This window comes from Acipenser ruthenus, chromosome 9 (assembly GCF_902713425.1).
Source record: "Acipenser ruthenus chromosome 9, fAciRut3.2 maternal haplotype, whole genome shotgun sequence".
Taxonomy (NCBI): Eukaryota; Metazoa; Chordata; class Actinopteri; order Acipenseriformes; family Acipenseridae; genus Acipenser; species Acipenser ruthenus.
The window spans coordinates 40227899-40250444 of NC_081197.1; the positions used below are offsets into that span (position 1 = coordinate 40227899).

The window sequence follows — 22546 nt, forward strand, 5'->3', positions numbered from 1 at the left end:
CAAAATAAACACATTTGCACAACAGTTTTATTGAATATTATCCCTGTTTCCTTACTTTGATCAACTCTTTTTCCTAGTACATTTTTATTGGATGTTCCAGCAATCTGAATGAGATGATGATTCCACTTACCATCAGGAGAGAACTGGTCGCGCTCGAACACTGTAACACACAGCACATCCTGCTCCAGGTCCTTGATGAAGAACTGGCAGTTGGAATTCCACTTTGGGTTCAGGGTGTCCTGGATGGTCTTGGTAATGTGGCACTGAGAGCCCATGGTCACCTCGCAGTATGGGTTGCTCTTTCCTGACGGCACACGAAAATCAGGACTGAATAAAAGACAAGGTTAACAATAGCACACCACCACATTTAATTGGTGGCCACTAGGTGACGGTTGGCCCTGTTTTTTTGTTTTTTTTTGTTACCACTGTTGAGGCTCAATTTGTAGTACTGCATGAAAACAAATTGCTGATTGCTTGTGTGTGTGTGTGTCTCTACTTGATTCTACAATGCCCCCTAGTGAAAACACAAAATAAAAACATAACACATTATTTCAAAATTACTTCAATAAAAAATTCAGTTTCATGATCAAAAAGATGTTTTGGCAATGCAGAGCTGAAGCTGCTAAATCAACCCGCGAGTATGGATCTCCATTTTATTTTATTTACCAAATTTGTCCTGGAGACTAATACTGGGTCTCTCTATATTGTTTAATAATGTAATAAAATACATACCAGCTCCCCCAAAATAAGTGTTTTTGCATTTCACTATAAATACTAGAGGTGTGCCGAAACTCGTATTTAGAGCGTAATTATCTTTGAGAAATGTAAAATTGTTAGATACTCGATATATCGTGGGTGTTGGGGTCCAATATAAATCCACTATATATCGAGGGCCGCGATAGACAGAGAGACCCATAGAAAAACAAATAGGCTAACAAATACTGTACAACCACTCCCTCGTTTTATCGTGGGCGTCAGGGTCCAATATAAATCCTCTACACAACCCGCTTTTTCTCATTTTTCGCATAAAAAGCGGCAGACCGTTTTTAATTCGGAGAGTAATTGTTTTGCATCAATTTATGTCTCCAATTAATTTCATGAGTCTTCCTCACCTTTCTCAAATGCACAAACCCGCTGCATTGAAATAATCCATTGCCAACATAGGAGACTTGTTGCTAGGGAGCTGACGTCACTGCCCTGTGATTTTTGCTAGTGCATTGCTGCCACAAGTGAACATCTCGTTGGCTAAAATAAAAACCGCTTCAGCATAGATATTTAATCTGCTTTGTGTTATTGTGCAATGCGTGTGTATATAACAGTATGATATTAATGCTTTGTCTTTAATTGTTTTGTATATGTTTGTTTGTGATGTGCAGTACAAAATAAAAGGAACAGTAATACTAAGTGAAATTGCCTATGTACAGTGCCTTGCGAAAGTATTCGGCCCCCTTGAACTTTGCGACCTTTTGCCACATTTCAGGCTTCAAACATAAAGATATGAAACTGTAATTTTTTGTGAAGAATCAACAACAAGTGGGACACAATCATGAAGTGGAACGAAATTTATTGGATATTTCAAACTTTTTTAACAAATAAAAAACTGAAAAATTGGGCGTGCAAAATTATTCAGCCCCCTTAAGTTAATACTTTGTAGTGCCACCTTTTGCTGCGATTACAGCTGTAAGTCGCTTGGGGTATGTCTCTATCAGTTTTGCACATCGAGAGACTGAAATTTTTGCCCATTCCTCCTTGCAAAACAGCTCGAGCTCAGTGAGGTTGGATGGAGAGCATTTGTGAACAGCAGTTTTCAGTTCTTTCCACAGATTCTCGATTGGATTCAGGTCTGGACTTTGATTTGGCCATTCTAACACCTGGATATGTTTATTTGTGAACCATTCCATTGTAGATTTTGCTTTATGTTTTGGATCATTGTCTTGTTGGAAGACAAATCTCCGTCCCAGTCTCAGGTCTTTTGCAGACTCCATCAGGTTTTCTTCCAGAATGGTCCTGTATTTGGCTCCATCCATCTTCCCATCAATTTTAACCATCTTCCCTGTCCCTGCTGAAGAAAAGCAGGCCCAAACCATGATGCTGCCACCACCATGTTTGACAGTGGGGATGGTGTGTTCAGGGTGATGAGCTGTGTTGCTTTTACGCCAAACATAACGTTTTGCATTGTTGCCAAAAAGTTCGATTTTGGTTTCATCTGACCAGAGCACCTTCTTCCACATGTTTGGTGTGTCTCCCAGGTGGCTTGTGGCAAACTGTAAACGACACTTTTTATGGATATCTTTAAGAAATGGCTTTCTTCTTGCCACTCTTCCATAAAGGCCAGATTTGTGCAGTATACGACTGATTGTTGTCCTATGGACAGAGTCTCCCACCTCAGCTGTAGATCTCTGCAGTTCATCCAGAGTGATCATGGGCCTCTTGGCTGCATCTCTGATCAGTCTTCTCCTTGTATGAGCTGAAAGTTTAGAGGGACGGCCAGGTCTTGGTAGATTTGCAGTGGTCTGATACTCCTTCCATTTCAATATTATCGCTTGCACAGTGCTCCTTGGGATGTTAAAAGCTTGGGAAATCTTTTTGTATCCAAATCCGGCTTTAAATTTCTCCACAACAGTATCTCGGACCTGCCTGGTGTGTTCCTTGTTCTTCATGATGCTCTCTGCGCTTTAAACAGACCTCTGAGACTATCACAGTTCAGGTGCATTTATACGGAGACTTGATTACACACAGGTGGATTCTATTTATCATCATTAGTCATTTAGGTCAACATTGGATCATTCAGAGATCCTCACTGAACTTCTGGAGAGAGTTTGCTGCACTGAAAGTAAAGGGGCTGAATAATTTTGCACGCCCAATTTTTCAGTTTTTTATTTGTTAAAAAAGTTTGAAATATCCAATAAATTTCGTTCCACTTCATGATTGTGTCCCACTTGTTGTTGATTCTTCACAAAAAATTACAGTTTCATATCTTTATGTTTGAAGCCTGAAATGTGGCAAAAGGTCGCAAAGTTCAAGGGGGCCGAATACTTTCGCAAGGCACTGTATATTGCAGCAAAGGCACGCGCCGTTATACTGTAAAAATGGGGAGCCAACTCTAGGACTGCGATATATCCGAATCCGCAGCATAGCGAGGGGCGATATAACAAGGGGTTGGTGTATTAATTAAATGGAATAAAACTTGTTAATCCCTCGGACTCCCTGGGTTTACACAATTACTGAGTATCAATCTATAACAAATCTGACAGTGTTATTTAATATAGAACCTGTACTGATCAAACTAACTAAACTCATTTATATTTTATTAGCCAGTGCTCGGCATCTTGCTCTTAATTGTACTGTAATTATTGATATGTATTTTTTTTTGTATACAACTGTAAGCCGCCCTGGGCAAGGGCGTCTGCTAATAAATAAAGAAGAAGAAGAAGAAGAAGAAGAAGAAGAAGAAGAAGAGCTCTAAATCAGCTTTTTAAACACTCAATGCTGAAGTTAGATGCCATTGATTGGTACTCAATTGTAAAGTTGAGGGAAGGGAAGCTTTTCTTGTTTTTAAATCAACGCATTAATAAATAGGTGATTTATCTAATACCTTCCGACAAATACTTCTTAAAGATAATTACACGGAATATGTGTATCAGCACACCCCCTAATAAAGAATATGTTTTTTTTTTTTTTTTGATCGACAATAAGAATGTGAAGATAAAGTAAACACTCACCATGTGACCTGCAGGGTTTTAACTCAATGCCTTCCACAATATTCACCATCAGACGGCCAATCCCTGTTGCTCTCTGAGAACGAACTGGATAGATGGATAACAAGTACGGTAGTAAAAAGCTACAATATTCAAAGACCTCCAGTTTGGTATTAAGGTATCCCCTATAATGGACTCTAATGTACATATTGTACATTCTGACATTTAAACAAATAGAAACTATGCTGTTCTTAGAGTTGTAAGACAATTCATTATATTCCATTCCTGCCAGTAAACAGTCATTAATTAACACACATACATGTTTTTTTTCAGTCTCACATTAAAAAACGTACCTAAATAAGCCTTTTCCCTTTTCTTTTTCTCGGTTTCAATGTAGAGTTCAGAAGCAGCTTTAATCTTCTGAACCCAAGCAGTTCTGTAATACATAAATATATCAAAACACAATTTAAAACAACTTTTCGATTGGATTTACTGCATTAGTAAAATGGGACCTTCCCTCAATTTTTCCCCTGATGATAAGTCAACAAGGAGAAAATTAATTTAAAACTTTTTGCTATGAATTGCTATAAAGAAAACACATTAAAATGGCGCCACTTTCCGTTTTATCAGTAGACTGATTAGCAGACAAGCATTCAGACTGACGCATGCGCATTGCAATGTGCGCACGGCAATCCATGGCTCCTACCTCTCATTGATGCTCTCTGCTCGGAGTGTGTAGACCCGGTCAATGTGGGAGATGTGGAAAATGGGCTCATCTCCTGATGGGTCAGTGGGCAATTTCACAAGCACTTCGTTCAGAAATATAGGCTGCAGGAACCATTACAGAGTAGTTAAAATGGGTCAAAGGATACATATGCATGAAGTCCCTACATTGGCTTCCAAAATGTTATCGATCACTGAAAGGGCATGATTCTTAAAGCTATTTACATCTGAAGTCTATGTATTAGCTACTAAATTAAACGTCCTTTTTTGCCCCTGGTTGTTGACTGACATCTGCAGCTACTAGTCCACTTGTTAACCCACAAATAATATAGCCTTCAGTTGATACAGGTAGGTGGATAGCTGCCTTCAGTAGTCTATATATAAATTAAGTCTTGAGTAGGCTAGAACTAAGAAAACTGGAATCCTTTTTTTAGACAACTGAAAACATGACTGTGACTGAAAATAATCTCCTTTCATGTTTCTGAAAGTGAATGCAAGAAAATTGGCCCCAAACTGCACTCCATAAGAATATGTCCTGTTGATACAGTGCACTTACTTGTGTCTCTATTAAATATATTCAGTATACTCTTGAATAGACAACCCAAGATCTAATCAGTATTTTAAAATTGTCAATATATATGTGACATAATGGCCATATCACAGGACACCGCTCGCTGAACTTACAGTCTTGTACATCTTGTACTGCAGGCTGGATTTGGGGCTGAAGACCTTGTCTGTTCCAGAGGAGCCCAGCGGTTTGATGACCTGTGTGAGCAGCAGGAAGTCGTTGAAAAGGAAGCCGTACAGCTCCTTGTTGCTCTTTGCCTTGTACAGTTTCCCGCTGTGAAGGAACTTCCGAGGCCCCAGGCAGTTTGTCACAGAGTTAAATACAAGTTGCTTCAGGAAAGAAAGGGAGGGAGCACTGATTATTTGCTTTGAAAGAGGCGAACGGAAGAAGGGATATAATTCTTAGGCTTAGAGTGTTATTTTATTCTTACCATTTTAAAAGCACCCTCCAGACTGTATATTTGCACTGTAACATACAGAATTTGCTGCACAAGGCTCCATATATTACAGTACGTACCTACAGCCTGTTGTGTTATTACTTGCGTAGCGTGTGTTTATTATTAGTTTGCTATTTACACGAAAATTCCAACTAATAATCACCTCATGATAAATTCCACACCCATTCATTTAAGCAACTTTATTCCAAAGGGAATAGCATTATCTCTATTACTATTGCACTACTGTTATGTTATTATAGATCCAAATTGTTTTAATGCTAAACTTGTTACTGCTTATCTCATATTTTATTCTAGCAGTATTTGCACTTACTGTAACTATACTGTATTTAAATATTGTTTTTGCACTGCAACCTTGTATTGCCCTTTAAGTCTCCTTGGATAAAGGCGTAATAATAATAATAATAATAATAATAATAATAATAATAATAATAATAATAATAATAAAGATAAGATTCTGTCCAGCCCTTGTCTGATAAAGGTGGTGTTACCTCAGACAAGCCCTCACACTGGACGTGGGTCTGAATCCACTCTAGTCGGTCAGAGTTCTCCTTCTCGCGCACTCCCTCGTTGACCTGCGAGCACAACTCCTCTGCCTTCTCCAGCGCCTGCTTCAGGTGGCTATAGTCTGTGTGGTTCTCAGGGGTGTTCTCCAAAATCTATCACAGGCAGACACCAGCCATTAGAACAGGGCTTTTCCAAGGCAGGGACCACTTTAGGGTTATACCTTGTGTCCTACATTCAAAATCTCCCTGTGGTTAAAAAAAAACTCTGTGGTTTCTGACCAATAAACTAAATTTAGAGGATTTTTAAACACTGCCTAACTGAATTGACAGTCCCTGAACATTACAAACTTCCCACAAAGTCAGGTTTGGATGCAATTTTAAAGGGAAGTGTCAACTCTTTATAAACCCTGTCGGGTCTAAACCCCAAATTAGGTTTCCTTTTAGTTTTTCTCTTTATTTCGCTTACAAATAAACAGTTGTACCAAGATACATCCAGAGAATCTTGCATAAAGTTTCTGGTCATACTGATAAAAAAAATCTATTGAATAATATAAATACAATAAAATCAATAAAAGTATAAGGGGACACATACATATTGATTGTTATCAGTAGAGGTAAAGGCTTATACTTACATTTTTAATGATTAGCGGATATCTTGTAACTCTTTGCATTGGCTTTAGTAAAAAACTAGACAGTGGCATCCCTTTGCAGCGTGGGTCCATCGCTAACCTCTGAATTTGAACAAAGAAATGTATGAGAATCACAGCACGTAAATACAGGCATTCATTATGTCTGCATAGGACATCAAATGTCTGTTTAAAATAATTAAAAAACACCTTTAATTTTAGAAAACTAAAAAAGGGATAGTTTAATTAGGACAAATTGTAAACTTTCTGTGCTGGAACCATTTATTTTTGTTTGTGTGATAAAAGGCACAATTGCTGCAATAAATATTATTACAATTACAAAAAAGGTAAGAAAGATACTTATAGTTCATACAATGTATTAGGTTGTTCAATACGAGTCCTAGTTCCCGTATTTTATAGTTGGGTAGCAGTGAAGCTGAAGGATTAGTCCAAAGAAGAGATACACTTTCATTTCAAGATCAAGTAAAAAACAAGGGGCACCAATAGAAAATACTGAAAATGCTGTTGAGGTCAACACTTTTTATGAAATGATTAATATCCAGGTCTCAGCCCTAAATGTAGAATACAGACCACCCTTGTGCATGAATTATCAAGACTCAGACTTGAAATACCAGTGTATATCTTTTCTTTTCAAACTGCATGTCACGCTGTTTCCTGTATTTCTTACTTTGAGAAACTCCTTGAACTCGGGCACCTCGTCTGTCTTTTGCTGGATGAGGGTGGCTCCGTTCAGCTGGCAGCTGCAGAATCGGATGTAGGGCTGCATGTGGGGTAATTGGGCAGTCAGAATGTCACCAATCATCTTCACTGGCATCCTCTCCCCAGACATCTTCTTGCGCACCCGCAGCGCCCTGCAGCCCAAGGAAAAATACAGCAGGTAAAGTGAAGACTGAAGTAGCTCAGCAGACTAATGCACTCAGCATTGAACATCAAATCTGAACTCTAGTCACAGCTAAAACATGAGAATATGTATTTCATTTCAGTTAAAATGTATCCAATTCAGCTTACATAATACAAAGGATGGATTCTAAGTAAAAATTAATACAGTCCTGTGAGGGGTTGGGAAACATACTTCAGTAGCTTGATGTTGCACATAATCAGTTCTTTCCAGTTCACAAAAATCATGGCCACCTCCTTCTCAGTCAGTAGCTCAGACTCTAGCATGGGCTTCTGAAAGGTCTAGGGGGACAATAGGTTAGCATTAAGAATGTATGCATGTAGACAGCAAAGACAAACTGTTGTTTTCAAGTGACATCCTTTTTTAAATAAGAGAATTAGCAAAAATTGAAAAAAACACCTCAATGTCAGGTGATATCTATTGATTTAAAGGAATATAGAAAACCTAACGAAAGCAAACAAAAACTGGTACATTGGAAATGTGTCCAAAGGGGATTCCATACCTCTGTGACCAACTGGAGGTCATTGACGTAGTTCTCTTCTGTCACAATCAGCTCATGAATGTAGCCTTGCCTCTTCCTCTCCGTGGGGGTCAGCATGTCCAATAGATGTAAATCGGCGCACCCTGCAAAACATCCGGTGGCTGTCAATTACATCTGTGTGTTCGTTCAACCCAGCCTAGGAATAACGTAGATGGGTTACAGCAACTAGCAAATTGTAAAAGAGAAACTGCTTATAAACTCAATTTGAGATTAATTTTGATGTTGATTAGAAGTTTTGGATTGGCAGCACTAAAGAAGAATACCTCTCAGAAAAAAAAACTTTTAAATTGCCCTGATGCACCACTCTCTTAGTGGGTGGGACGGTACACATAGTTCAGTCTCCATGTCAATCCAAGTAAATAACTGAGATTTGGAACTGGTTTAGGATCATCTGAAATCATTTCACATACTTCAAGCCCCAATAACCACCATGATTTAAATTAGTTCCAAACACCTAGGCTGAAATCAAAGCTGTGACTAAAAGGTGAAAGGCTTTTGACTCAATGGTTGGGTTTACATGCACGTGAAAATCAGCTCTACAGTCATGACTGTATGACGTTGTCACGCGAATACACCGTGAAACAGCAAAACAATGTCCTTGGTCAGCGCAACTTTAAAGGCAGGGTCAATCGCTTTCTCACGATAAAAATAGCTGTAAAAACTCAGGTAAAGCAGAGCAGGAATCGTGTTTGTGTCTCACAAGATTTCAGCATTCAAGATCCCGTTTAACTGGCGGAATCTCACGTTATTCCTCAGCAAAGCCATACCAAACCACACACACGCACACACACGTGCACACAAGAAAGAAAGCAAGAGACGCTGCAAATGTAAACCTCTTGTATAGCCTGTTATTAATGTTTGTATAAATACATGTTGTTAAGCACAACTAACTGAACTTTTAGCCTCATATTATTACTATTATTCGTAGTAGTAGTCTTATTTTCTTTCTATAATTCTTTTAAGATGTCCCAGGAACAACAGAGCTCCACCTCTTCTTCCACTGCACAGAACTAGAATGAACTGTTAGCATCAATTGGCATATTGTACAATAAGTAATGGATATAGTTAACAAACAACATAAATGTACCATATTGCTTTAAATAAAGACTTTTGTTTGAATGTTTATAATATTACAAGACATCCACGTCATGACCAAAACTGTCATGACTTGTTCATGTAAACGCAGTCAATGTTAGTCTTGCAAACTACCACTTTTCACTGCTAATGCTGATATATAGTGAGGAATCACAAACATCAGTAATGTACTATATGATTGGCAGGCTATTTCACCATCTAAACTACATTTAATCATGGGCACAGGATAATATTAAAAATACAATGACCGATTATACTACAATAAGGACCTCAGCTGGTTCTACTGCGCAGCTAGCCCATAAATACAGATTCCAAAAAAAAAAAAATCTGCAGGAAAGTCTCTTCATTAAAGGTCAATTTTAATTAAGTAATAAGTGATTAATATACAGTACTGTGCAAAAGTTTTAGGCAGGTGTGAAAAAATGCTGTAAAGTAAGAATGCTTTCAAAAATAGACATGTTAATAGATTCTATTTATCAATTAACTAAATGCAAAGTGAGTGAACAGAAGAAAAATCTAAATCAAATCCATATTTGGTGTGACCACCCTTTGCCTTCAAAACAGTATCAATTCTTCTAGGTACACTTGCACAAAGTCAGGGATTTTGTAGGCATATAGTCAGGTGTATGATTAAACAATTATACCAAACAGGTGCTAATGATCATCAATTCAATATGTAGGTTGAAACACAATCATTAACTGAAACAGAAACAGCTGTGTAGGAGGAATAAAACTGGGTGAGGAACAGCCAAATTCAGCTAACAAGGTGAGGTTGCTGAAGACAGTTTACTGTCAAAAGTCATACACCATGGCAAGACTGAGCACAGCAACAAGACACAAGGTAGTTATACTGCATCAGCAAGGTCTCTCCCAGGCAGAAATTTCAAGGCAGACAGGGGTTTCCAGATGTGCTGTCCAAGCTCTTTTGAAGAAGCACAAAGAAACGGGCAACGCTGAGGACCGTAGACGCAGTGGTCGGCCAAGGAAACTTACTGCAGCAGATGAAAGACACATCATGCTTACTTCCCTTCGCAATCGGAAGATGTCCAGCAGTGCCATCAGCTCAGAATTGGCAGAAAACAGTGGGACCCTGGTACACCCATCTACTGTCCGGAGAAGTCTGGTCAGAAGTGGCCTTCATGGAAGACTTGCGGCCAAAAAGCCATACCTCCGACGTGGAAACAAGGCCAAGCGACTCAACTATGCACGAAAACACAGGAACTGGGGTGCAGAAAAATGGCAGCAGGTGCTCTGGACTGATGAGTCAAAATTTGACTGTATTTGACTGTACAATATTTGGCTGTAGCAGAAGGCATTTTGTTCGCCGAAGGGCTGGAAAGCGGTACACGAATGAGTGTCTGCAGGCAACAGTGAAGCATGGTGGAGGTTCCTTGCAAGTTTGGGGCTGCATTTCTGCAAATGGAGTTGGGGATTTGGTCAGAATTAATGGTCTCCTCAATGCTGAGAAGTACAGGCAGATACTTATCCATCTGATTGGCCCCAAATTTATTCTGCAGCATGACAACGACCCCCAAACATACAGCGAAAGTCATTAAGAACTATCTTCAGCGTAAAGAACAAGGAGTCCTGGAAGTGATGGTATGGCCCCCACAGAGCCCTGATCTCAACATCATCGAGACTGTCTGGGATTACATGAAGAGAGAGAAGCAACTGAGGCTGCCTAAATCCACAGAAGAACTGTGGTTAGTTCTCCAAGATGTTTGGGCCAACCTACTTGCCGAGTTCCTTTAAAAACTGTGTGCAAGTGTACCTAGAAGAATTGATGCTGTTTTGAAGGCAAAGGGTGGTCACACCAAATATTGATTTGATGTAGATTTTTCTTCTGTTCACTCACTTTGCATTTTGTTAATTGATAAATATAAACTATTAACATGTCTTTTTGAAAGCATTCCTACTTTACAGCATTTTTTCACACCTGCCTAAAACTTTTGCACAGTACTGTATATTTTAGGACAAGTCAAGCTAGACTGCTCTATACATGATATATCTAAGCATAGGAGGCAAACTGTGGTGAAAATTCACAAATAACAGAAGCTGTTGGACACAATTTTAAAGAGAAGTATCTACAATGTATAAACCCTGTCAGTTCTAAAGACTTATCCAGAGAGCCAAGACTTTAGCAATTACCTTTATATCAACATTAAGAAAGGAGATTGGATAGTATAAGCAACAATAATAAAATCGACTCTTCACAAAGGGGTGGTTGTAAGGACTGAGACATGAAATAGAACATAAGAAAGTTTACAAACGAGAGGAGGCCATTCGGCCCATCTTGCTTGTTTGGTTGTTAGTAGCTTATTGATCACAGAATCTCATCAAGCAGCTTCTTGAAGGATCCCAGGGTGTCAGCTTCAACAACATTACTGGGGAGTTGGTTCCAGACCCTCACAATTCTCTGCGTAAAAAAGTGTCTATTTTCTGTTCTGAATGCCCCTTTATCCAATCTCCATTTGTGACCCTGGTCCTTGTTTCTTTTTTCAGGTCAAAAAAGTCCCCTGGATCGACATTGTCTATACCTTTTAGGATTTTGAATGCTTGAATCAGATCACCGCGTAGTCTTCTTTGTTCAAGACTGAATAGATTCAATTTTTAGCCTGTCTGCGTACGACATGCCTTTTAAACCCGGGATAATTCTGGTTGCTCTTCTTTGCACTCTTTCTAGAGCAGCAATATCCTTTTTGTAACGAGGTGACCAGAACTGAACACAATATTCTAGGTGAGGTCTTACTAATGCATTGTAAAGTTTTAACATTACTTCCCTTGGTTTAAATTCACTTCTCACAATATATCCGAGCATCTTGTTGGCCTTTTTTTATAGCTTCCCCACATTGTCTAGATGAAGACATTTCTGAGTCAACATAAACTCTTTTTCATAGATTCCTTCAATTTCAGTATCTCCCATATGATATTTATAATGCAAATGAGAATACAGAGGTTAGCAAAGCCAAAAATTAAGGGTGAGGAACTTGTAATAAAATGATATGGGAAACCAGTCCAGACCTGGGAACTTACCACTCTGCATTGACTACTTATGTTTTTACATCCTGCAAAAAGGGCTCCTCAAAGCAAGTATTTCATTGGAATATAACAGGAATATCTAGGAGTTTGAGAACCACAGAAGATTCAGATTTATAAAAGGCAGAATAGAATATATCTTTTTTGTATTCCACTTTTACTTACTGTTAACCAAACCATGTTCAAAAAAAAAAAAAAGTCAACAGCATCATTTAAGTGCACCTGTTCTGTTTATGTAAGTAAATTCTTTCTACATAAATTGGGGGAGGGTGTGGTGGAGTATTGATTTTTTTTGTGACAGTGGTCCATTGTGACATGTATTAACTTGGGCAGCATAGAATTTGTTTCTGCTAGTGTATGTTGGTGTCAACAAATAGTTCTATTCATGAAGAACATCTAATGAACAACCCTTTGACTGGAGAGTAAAAGGTGATGAAAAGGGCAGTGTGACTGGGAGTTACACAACTAAGATGTCATGGTAAGGACTACTGCGCTGCTGCCTTCAGTGGATCGTAGTAAAGTGATCCATTTAAATCTATAGCTGCCCAACATGAAAAGCAAAATTATTCAGCTAAGGGGGACACAGATTATCCCTTTAAGTGGGCAATGTGGTCTGCATGTTCAAGTCCCTGGATGTGAATACACTGTGAATAGGGTCCGCAATAGCTATGTTGATTCTAGTGTCTCTGTCATCTGAACCAGAACTTGACCAATATCATAGCACAGTGTTAGGGGAAGGGTTAAAACAGAGGTCATGTCTATGCAGTGGACATTAAAGATATTGGGCATTATTTCAAAAAGCACAAAACCAGAATACAGGGATTAATTTCCTATTTAAAATTTAATTTATAAGCAATTTTATATCTATGCTGAATATATATAGAATAATAGATGGGCTTCAGGGAGTTACAGGAAACTAATTCCATATATATAAATAAATAAAGAAAGAAAGAAAGAAAGAACTAAACTGAATTGGGGGGGGGGGGGGGGGGGGTTAAGCAAGCAATTGTTTAGTTTGAATGAATTTGACAATTAGGGCAAAATGAGCAGGCATCAACAAGCACTGCAAGATCTAAATTCCAATATAAGGTCCAATGCTGAGCCAGTCTGTAGTACTGTACATCCAAATATATAAAGAAAAGAAAGCACACACTGATATGTCTACTATTACCATGGCACATTTAATAGTTATTTATACATGTCATTTCTATAAAGACTGCGTTACATTTGTTAAAGCTATGGATTTTCATATTTTATTATATATATATATATATATATATATATATATATATATTACATTCATTTCAATGAAATACTTCAGTAACCAAGTGCAACGGAGCAGGAGCCTCAATTGTTCTTTCTGCATTGTAATGGAGAAGAGAGAGAGATACAGCATTCATTGTGGATTTTCACCTTTTTTGATAAATATCAAAGCTGGTAAAAGTAAATCTATGATCCACCACTATTCCAACAAGGATGGTAGGTCTTTTGTGAAACATTATGAACACTTTAACCGACATTTTGTATAAAAGCAGCAACTTCCAATACTGTCATAATACAGCATCATTTGATAACACACATGGTATCAGATGCAGGAATAATAAACCAAAAAAAAGAAGATATGGTACCAATATACTCTACTATTTAACTAATTGTCATGCTTCAAGTAGTTATAAAATGTTAGTCATGAATTAAACTTGTATGTGTGTAACTTCATCCCAATACTTTACTTGGCAGAAAGCTCAATTGAATGTTAATTTGTATAAATACCACAGTCTAAAGTTGTAAACATTGGAATTAACTGGAGGGTAGTACTTTTTCAATACATTCTTTCTTGTCAAGAAAGTGGATTTCTTTGTTCATTAAAAAGACGTTCATCCGCATCCACAAAAATCTGATACAAAAACCAAGCTTAGCTAATTTTATTTATATATATATATATATATATATATATATATATATATATATATATATATATATATATATATATATATATATATATATATATATATATGGATGAACTGAAAGGTTTTTATGATTATTCTTGTACGATCGTGTTGCAATATTTCAAGCAACAGTGAACTCATTTTAAAACCTACCAGTCAGTTTATTAAAATAAAAAATAAAAAATTAAAATACTATGTTAACGATAATAATAAAAACAACAACACTATCCAATATAATTGATCTGGAATATAAAAATAAAAAGTTGGTCACTGTACGTGACTAGCAGTACTTGGGATACAGATGCTACAACAATGGACTTTTGTGGCAATACAAACTTCATAGTAATTTAAGGGAAGAATGGAACAACTAAACAGACATTAACTAGTAAAGACAATGAACAATGAATCTTCACAAAAGTCCTTCTCCCCAACCACTTCATACATTATGATCAACAGGCCAGTCACAAAGGCATCCACACTATAACCATTAACAAACAACTGTTGTGGCTGCTAGAAATGTTCTGGAAGGCAATTGTACGTTTTATTCTTCATAGTGTATTTTTTTTTTTATATATATATATTTTTTTTTAAACCATCCCCCCATCCATCAAAAAAACAAATAAACCAAAAAAAAAAAAAAAAAACACACAACATAAATTACATGATATAAAACAAACACAGGGACATTTGAGTGGGTAAGCAAAGAAGTTCTGATTTCTTTGTTTAATTTGAAGAGCATTATCCTATACACCATTTGTAAGCAGCAACATTCAATCTCCCAATTACATTGACTCCTAAAAGTCTAAACTTTGTTGCTTACCCCCTGGTGACGAACACAAACACATTCACTACGTTGGGTGTCTCAGGTGATGTGCATTATGAACAGTAAACACCACATGCAGCATTCTTTGATAGTGGGTCTTTTTGCAAGGTAGGGGAGGGGAAGGGTGGGAGAAAAACCAATGGAAGCAGTTTTGCCTTTTTTCTATTAACTGTTGACATTCGGTTTTAAAAAAAAATTATATATATATATATATATATATATATATATATATATATATATATATATATATATATAATAATTGTGAGCTAGTAAACAGAAATCCGCAAAAGGACCCATTATCCTGACTTGTTTTTAAGTTGTTTTTAAGTTAGTTTTTTTAATGTTATTTAATTTTTTTAAAATTTCAAATAAAAAATTACTTAAAATAAATTGTAGGTATGTGAATGTTGATAACGTGCATCTAACATTAAAAATGAGGTAATAAACTGCTTTGCAGTGGGTTCTTCTAGTCAGAAGGCAGTTGGTGATCATGCAGGAGTCACATGATCAAGGCTGCATCTCCCATCATCCCTCGGGGCAGTGAATAGGGGATAGTGGGTCTCTTTGAGGACTTTCAAGCCTGAGTGGGGAATGGGCAACATATGATTCCTAGAAAAAGGAGGAAAACACAACACATAAGCAAAAAACAAAAAAATAAATAAACAAAAATGTGCAAAAAATACAAGCTTGGAGAAATGAAAAGATTCAGGCATGTAAAAAAAACCAAACACAAAAAACAAAAACAGCATGACACGAACAGATGAAAAAACACAAAGTATAACACAGTTGGGACTAACAGCAAAGGTGGGGAAAGAAATAAATCAAAAAGAAACAGCTAAATATAACACTACAGAAGGTCTTCAAAGAGATAAGTACAGCAGACATTCAGCTTTGAATCCTGCATGTGGTTAGCTGACTCATAGCAATGCTGCATGTTTTTCTGTTATTTAAGAAACATTAACGTGAATAAAAAGTGAGAGTATTTCACTTACATTGCTGACTGGGGTCTGTGTCGGTCGTTAGTTTGACGTAGTTGGATGGAAACAGCCCCACGGAGCCGTTTAGTTCCCCTTTCCACCAATCAGGGTCCTCCTTGCTCAAAACATTTAGAATTTGTCCTTTTCCAAAGGCAAGCTCGTCATCGTTCTGTGCAATGTAGTCGTACATGCCTATCACCTGGCATACTGCAAAACAGAACCTGTATTTAGAGGCAACATTTCACATCAAAAGAACAGGATCTGAAGGCCTTCCAAGATATTAACTGCATTCAGGACTTCACAAGCTCTACCAATATAGTTCCTTCATTAAAATGTGTGTGTCTGAATGGGTCAAATGCAACTTTACACTTACTTAGACCACTATCAAGGTACTAAATTGAGGTCTGGTTCAACCCCAGTTAAACCACTATATCAACAAACTCTACACACACACATTATATATATCTATATATATATATATATATATATATATATATCTATATATATCTATATCTATATCTATATATATATAGAGAGAGAGAGACACACACACAATTTCAGCAGCAAAATCCTCAAACAAATAAACAGTTAACTACTGTAAACCTCTTGTCTAAGGTTACTTGAAATCTAAAATTGTGGAGTACTTACTTTTAAGGAGGAGCGGAATAATAGAAAGCAACCAAGTACAAAATGCCACACAATAAGGCTTATGGTACCAGTCTACTGCTACCTCTTAAATATTCTTCCAGTATTTTACTGTCATGTATTGGCCTCTAACCTTTAGCAGCACTTAATAATAATAATAATAATAATAATAATAATAATAATAAATTAAATATTTGCCAATTAAACATGACTTTGTGACTCTCCAAAATGTTAATGCATTAATGTTTAATGCATTAAAGATGAGGAAAATGCTGCTGCATCACATTGCTGGTACCCACCCACCCCACACCACCTCAAAAGCTTTAATATTATTTAAACCACCTACCTGCATTAGGAGCTGTGGGTTTGGGGGGCTCAGTTGGGGTACATTTACTGGTATTGGGGCTCAACAACTTAACATAATTAGCTGGGAACCACCCTATTTGTCGTTTCTTCCCTCTAGCCTAAAAAAGCAACCAAAAAAAAGTTAATATCATGCTCTGCAAGTCTGTGGACATTTCTCAGTAGGGGTCGTAATGGTTAGATCAAGGGCTAAGAGCTGCTGTAGGAGATCAAAGGTCAGTCAGCTTCACTTGGACAGTCAATAAAAACACTTAATTCAAACAGTATACAGAAAGGTTTAAATCAAATCAGTACGTTTCCATGATATCAAGTTCTCAGAAAACAAATGTATTTGGAAAACAATCAGAAAATCGGTTGTCTGAAAACTTTTCTGTGTTTACATGACTTGGAACAGATAATCCAATTACAATTCTGATAAATTCAACTGTGTACATGGATTTCATTTTTTTGGCAAACGTAGAGCATTTGGGCATACACAGTAGCAATTAGGAGGGCGCAGACAGGGCTCGGTTCAGTCTGCAGTAAGACCGAGGCATGAGTTATCAGGTATTTTAGATTTAGCAAAGTTGCAAATTCTTATGCTGTATTTCAACAGATTATCCTGTAAATCTCTCTCGTTCTAATTCCCCAGCGTGCGCAAACTGTCCACTCCTTGCAACAGCACATTTGTTTCTTCATATAAGCTACTGGACCTTACGTACGGTACTGTAAATTCAATGCATTTTACCAGTTAGAATTAATTTGCTGCGCTAATAGTATAGGCAATTTCTGTGTGAACAAGTATAGTTTTATTTTGATCAAATGCTATTAGTTTATTATTATTATTATTATTATTATTATTATTTATTTCTTAGCAGACGCCCTTATCCAGGGCGACTTACAATTGTTACAACATATCACATTATACATTATTTCACATTTTACAGATATCACATTATTTTTACATACAATTACCCATTTATACAGTTGGGTTATTACTGGAGCAATCTAGGTAAAGTACCTTGCTCAAGGGTACAACAGCAGTGTCCCCCACTGGGGATTGAACCCACAACCCTCCGGTCAAGAATCCAGAGCCCTAACCACTACTCCACACATTTAAAAATGAATAGAACTTTATCCGTAACTAAACAAATGGATCCGTGTAAACTGATCTGTGACTGAAATCCGACATCCATTTCTAATTCCGTTATTGATTTTTTTTGTATCAGACAAATAAATACAACACAAAATAGAAGAGCATCCCTTGGAGTACATATTATATAATCTAAAATCATTAAGCAGTTCCCGTTATGTGCCACCAGCCTGCTTTTTATCTTCACCCTTACACAAGACACCATTCTATAGCTTGACAAGCAAACCTGAGAAACAATAGTTATCATACTGTCCTTTCTCCTGGACATTGAAATGGGAATGTAACAAAACTCGTTCTCCCAATTCCCACTGTTTAGGTACCAAGTCTCGAAATATGGATATAGCTGCTTTAATAATCACGTGCAGGAATGATGTCCAGGTTTGCACAGGTGCAGTACACTATTAGAATAAGTTTTCTGAAACGTGTGTTTACATGACAATTATGTTAATTTTCTGAATGCTTTTAGAATATTTTAGGTGGCGTTTCCCAAAAACTCACTTTCGGAATTTTCCCAATACGTTTTCCGAAAAACTGTGTTTATATGACTTGATATCGGAATTACTTTTCAGAAAACGATATATTCTGAAAAATATCGGAATTCTTATGTTCAAGTTAACATTCAGTGCATTTTACATGAACACCCAAGTTAGACCTTCATGTTTAAAAACAAGCATTAACTGTCAAACCTGTAGACTGCCGCGCATACTTTAATGGCACCTATGGTTAATACCTTGTCAACTGACCTACAATGCTGTTCAAGGTTGAGATCTGTTCCACACAACCCAATCCTGTATGCTTGTGATGCAGGCAAGACGGTTCAATACTTCAGAAATGCATTTCGGTCATAACTATTAACTAAAGATCAGTATCAATATCAATACAGCTCTACGTCAACGGCATTGAAGCACATTTCAGCAATTGTTCTCATTCTGAATAAAAGAAAGTAATCAGGTTTCATTTAACTCTCTCCCTTTCCATCTCAATGACTTTTTACAAAATACCAAATCAAAGATACACAAATGTCCATTTTATTTTTGTTCTTTATCCTGCAACGCCTGGTGTCCTAATGCCTTTGCAACTATTAGTTGTGCCTGTTGTATTTAACCAATTCTGGAGCAATACAAAGTTTGATCATTTACTTTAGTTGCAATAAAAACATTTTTAAAAATCTAAAAATGTGCGTTACCTTTTCCTTTTACATTTTCAGGATACTACTTCTAATTGGATGAAGCATTTCTTTTACCTACTGACTCCAGCTGATATTACAGTTCCTCTGCATTCACTCACCTGCAGCTCCCCTTCCCACCACCCCCCTGGGTTCTTCTTTCTAATGAGTATGAGCTGCCCAGGAGCCAGGGTCAGCTGTTCGGTGCCCGTCGCTGTGTAGGGTGCAATGACTTGGGCAATTTCTGTCAAAGCCAAGTGAGACATTAAAAGGTAGACATCATATGTTAAACACTATGCATCTTGACATATCTTACTGGAAAGTAAGTTTATCACATCAATCTATCTAGTGCATTGTAGGGGTGCAACAATTAAATCGATGCATCGATTATTGATCTGTCCTTAAATTTCCCGAGCTTCGATTACATATTGGTGATGCATCAAATTAAAACCGGGTTTGAAGTCTCCTGTTGCCGGTTTGCATTAAAACCTTGAGTGTGTGAGACTGCGCTTCTTTTAGTGCTAGTACTGTAGATTAGCACGTTGCTAGGATACACACTTTAGACCTCTACATTCAAGACAACCCAAATCAGAAGTAGGCCTATTGTATTCAAGTTTCCTTGATTAAAAAATAAAGTTTTTTAGTTTTGTTTAAAATCTATTAAAAATCAATTACCTTCTTTAGTTTCAAAGCATGTTGTGTTCGGATTATATGGCAATACTATATAAAAAGCAGAGGGCTCCCGAGTGGCGCATCCGGTAAAGGCACTCTGCGTGGGGTGCAGGATGCGCCCTATAGCCTGGAGAGGCCAGGCTATTCCACTGCTGACTGTGGATGGGAGTTCCCAGGGGGCAACGCACAATTGGCCGAGCGCCACCCGGGTGGGGAGGGCTTAGGTCGGGTAGGGTGTCCTCGGCTCGCAGCGCACCAGCGACCCCTGTAGACTGGCCGGGCGCCTGCTACTGAGGAAGGTAGTTTGACGAAACGCGTCTGCAGCTCCGTTCCGAATCGGGGTGGATATAAATGATTTTTTTAATCAAAAATGAAATAATAATAATAATAATAATAATAATAGAATATAAAATTATACTTTTAAGCGCTTCGGATTGTTTTTTTAGTGGAGAGTGCGGGTCGTTCTTTATCATTTAATTGTTTCTTTGTCCCTGCACCTCCATATGAAACACAATAACCATCTGGATGTAGCGGCCCCTTTCTCTTTGAACTGCCTGCAAGTTGAGAAGCGGACGGCCTACGGCACACGTTTCGGGGGACTTGTGTTTCCGTCTTTGTCTCTCCCGAGTCAACGTGGCGTGAGCTGGGTTGAAAAAGTAAAAATAAATTTGGGCTGTCCAAATTGGGGAGAAAATGACAAATAAAACAATAAAATTGGCGATTACAAAATTAAAAGTAAATAAATAAATAAATAAATAAATAAATAAATAAATAAATACTATATAAGAAGCTGAATTTAGTACAACAGCTAAATTAGTTAGGATTTGTGAGATTAATTCAAATGTTCTGCTTTTGGATATAAAATGTTAACAGTAATCAACAACCATACTTCAGATAGAAATGACTTCTGTTAAAATATAGTATTTTTTATTATTATTACAATGTTAAAGGGACAACTGATGTGGACGCACACATTCTTTACAGTTGTTAAAAACTCAAGTCCTTTGTATTTTTTTTTTAAAATATCAATCGGAAGTGTTCTAGTTTGAATGCAAGTTTTGCCTTTTTGTTTAACTGTTAAGCACAGCTGTTTTTAGTTATTAGCTTTTCTGTTTGTTCTGTCAATGTATCGATTATCGCTGATAAATGCCTATACGATAAACGAATATGGAATTAGGGTGCCGATTGCACCCCTAGTGTGTTGATGTGATAAACTTACTTTCTAATCACCCTGTATATATAGGCATTTCAAGAAAGATGCCCTCTACCAATCTGACTTTTAGAAAACAGTCCATCATTAACAATCATAATTTAACAAACAATGTATTAAACATCCTGCAAAGTACAACATTTGAATATCTATTAACACTATCAATAAACGAGGTCTTCATTTCTCTGGTATAAGCATATGCATATGGTTGTTGTAGTTGCTGGCACAAAGCACAGTTTTTACATTTAAAATAAACACCATTTTGCAGAATAGTATATACCCCCCAAACATATAACTGTTGCACTGAAAAAAAACTAATTCTGACCCACACTAGACACTAGGAAGGAAAGTCATAATAAAATGTAATTAATTACCTGGCTTCTTTCCCAGGCTACCTGTCTTCCCAGCTGAGCCAGCTTCCTGAATGAATGAAAATCCACAGTACAAACTTCATTGCCTATATATATATATATAGTCAATTGATGAAAAACTGCAGTTACTTCACAGCTGTAGGACTCAACCACAATCACACACATTTTATATATGTGTGGAATTTAGGTGGATGGCTACAGTTAAAACTGTCATTTAAAAAAAGTTGCTTTTTATTTGAATTCATAACTTGTAAACAAATACCAAAATGCTAATGAATCTTTTTTTTTTGTTTGTTTGTTTTATGAAGTACATTAAATGTATCGACTCTCTTACCTCCGAATCCTTGGGTTTGACATAGTTGGATGGGAATACTCCAGTCCTATCGGAAACTACTCCAGTCCACCAGTCACCTTCCTTTCTTGTTACAAGAATCACATCCCCTTGCTGGAACGTCAAGTCTCCTTGCTCATTGCTTTCGTAGGTGTACATTGCTATATATTCTGTTAATTGAGAAATCCAATTATTAGCGCTGTATTCTTCTCATTTTAGACGATTAAAGATTGGGTTTGACTAGGTTCTTTATTGAAGTCCTTTTATTTAAATGTGAACTTCTGTGAAGGTGCACGTATATTGTTACATATCATTAAGAAATTAGGTTTCACAAAAGAGAAAGCCACAGAATAGCTTTTGCATTGATGATAGCAATTTGAATACAACAACAAACAGACAAAAACAAGTTAAGTTATAATTAGGGCTTCTGTTTTTCGGTTTTTATTTTTCATTTTCTTATTTTAAGCTATTGGAGTTATGTAAATTGCTTTTTTCGGGCTTTCGTTTTTTATATATTGTATGAAATTATAGTTTTCTGGTACTTTCCAAAATGCTTTTTTTCTGTCACAATATGTATAGTAGTAACTTGACAGTGCTTGCACAGTTAATTTGTACTGTCTTTCCTTTGCTGTCTATTATTATTATTATTATTATTTATATCTTAGCTGACACCCTTATCCAGGGCGACTTACAATTGTTACAAGATATCACATTATTTTTTACATACAATTACCCATTTATACAG

General features: G+C 37.0%; 1 protein-coding gene across 5 annotated transcripts in view; it reads right to left on the reverse strand.

Moving 5' to 3' along the window:
* LOC117405815 (intersectin-1-like) overlaps window positions 1-22546 on the reverse strand; it is a 71287-nt gene that overhangs the window by 1722 nt on the left and 47019 nt on the right. For all 5 annotated transcript variants that reach the window (XM_059029981.1, XM_034009193.3, XM_059029979.1 and 2 more), the window contains 15 exons: window positions 21805-21971; window positions 21474-21519; window positions 19340-19461; window positions 16904-17021; window positions 15928-16119; window positions 7997-8118; window positions 7669-7775; window positions 7264-7447; window positions 6582-6680; window positions 5935-6102; window positions 5106-5318; window positions 4405-4526; window positions 4052-4134; window positions 3723-3806; window positions 131-304 (listed from right to left, as the gene is read on the reverse strand). In XM_059029981.1, coding sequence (XP_058885964.1) covers window positions 131-304; window positions 3723-3806; window positions 4052-4134; window positions 4405-4526; window positions 5106-5318; window positions 5935-6102; window positions 6582-6680; window positions 7264-7447; window positions 7669-7775; window positions 7997-8118; window positions 15928-16119; window positions 16904-17021; window positions 19340-19461; window positions 21474-21519; window positions 21805-21971 — 2001 coding nt within the window. The remainder of the gene's footprint in view (window positions 1-130; window positions 305-3722; window positions 3807-4051; window positions 4135-4404; window positions 4527-5105; window positions 5319-5934; window positions 6103-6581; window positions 6681-7263; window positions 7448-7668; window positions 7776-7996; window positions 8119-15927; window positions 16120-16903; window positions 17022-19339; window positions 19462-21473; window positions 21520-21804; window positions 21972-22546) is intronic.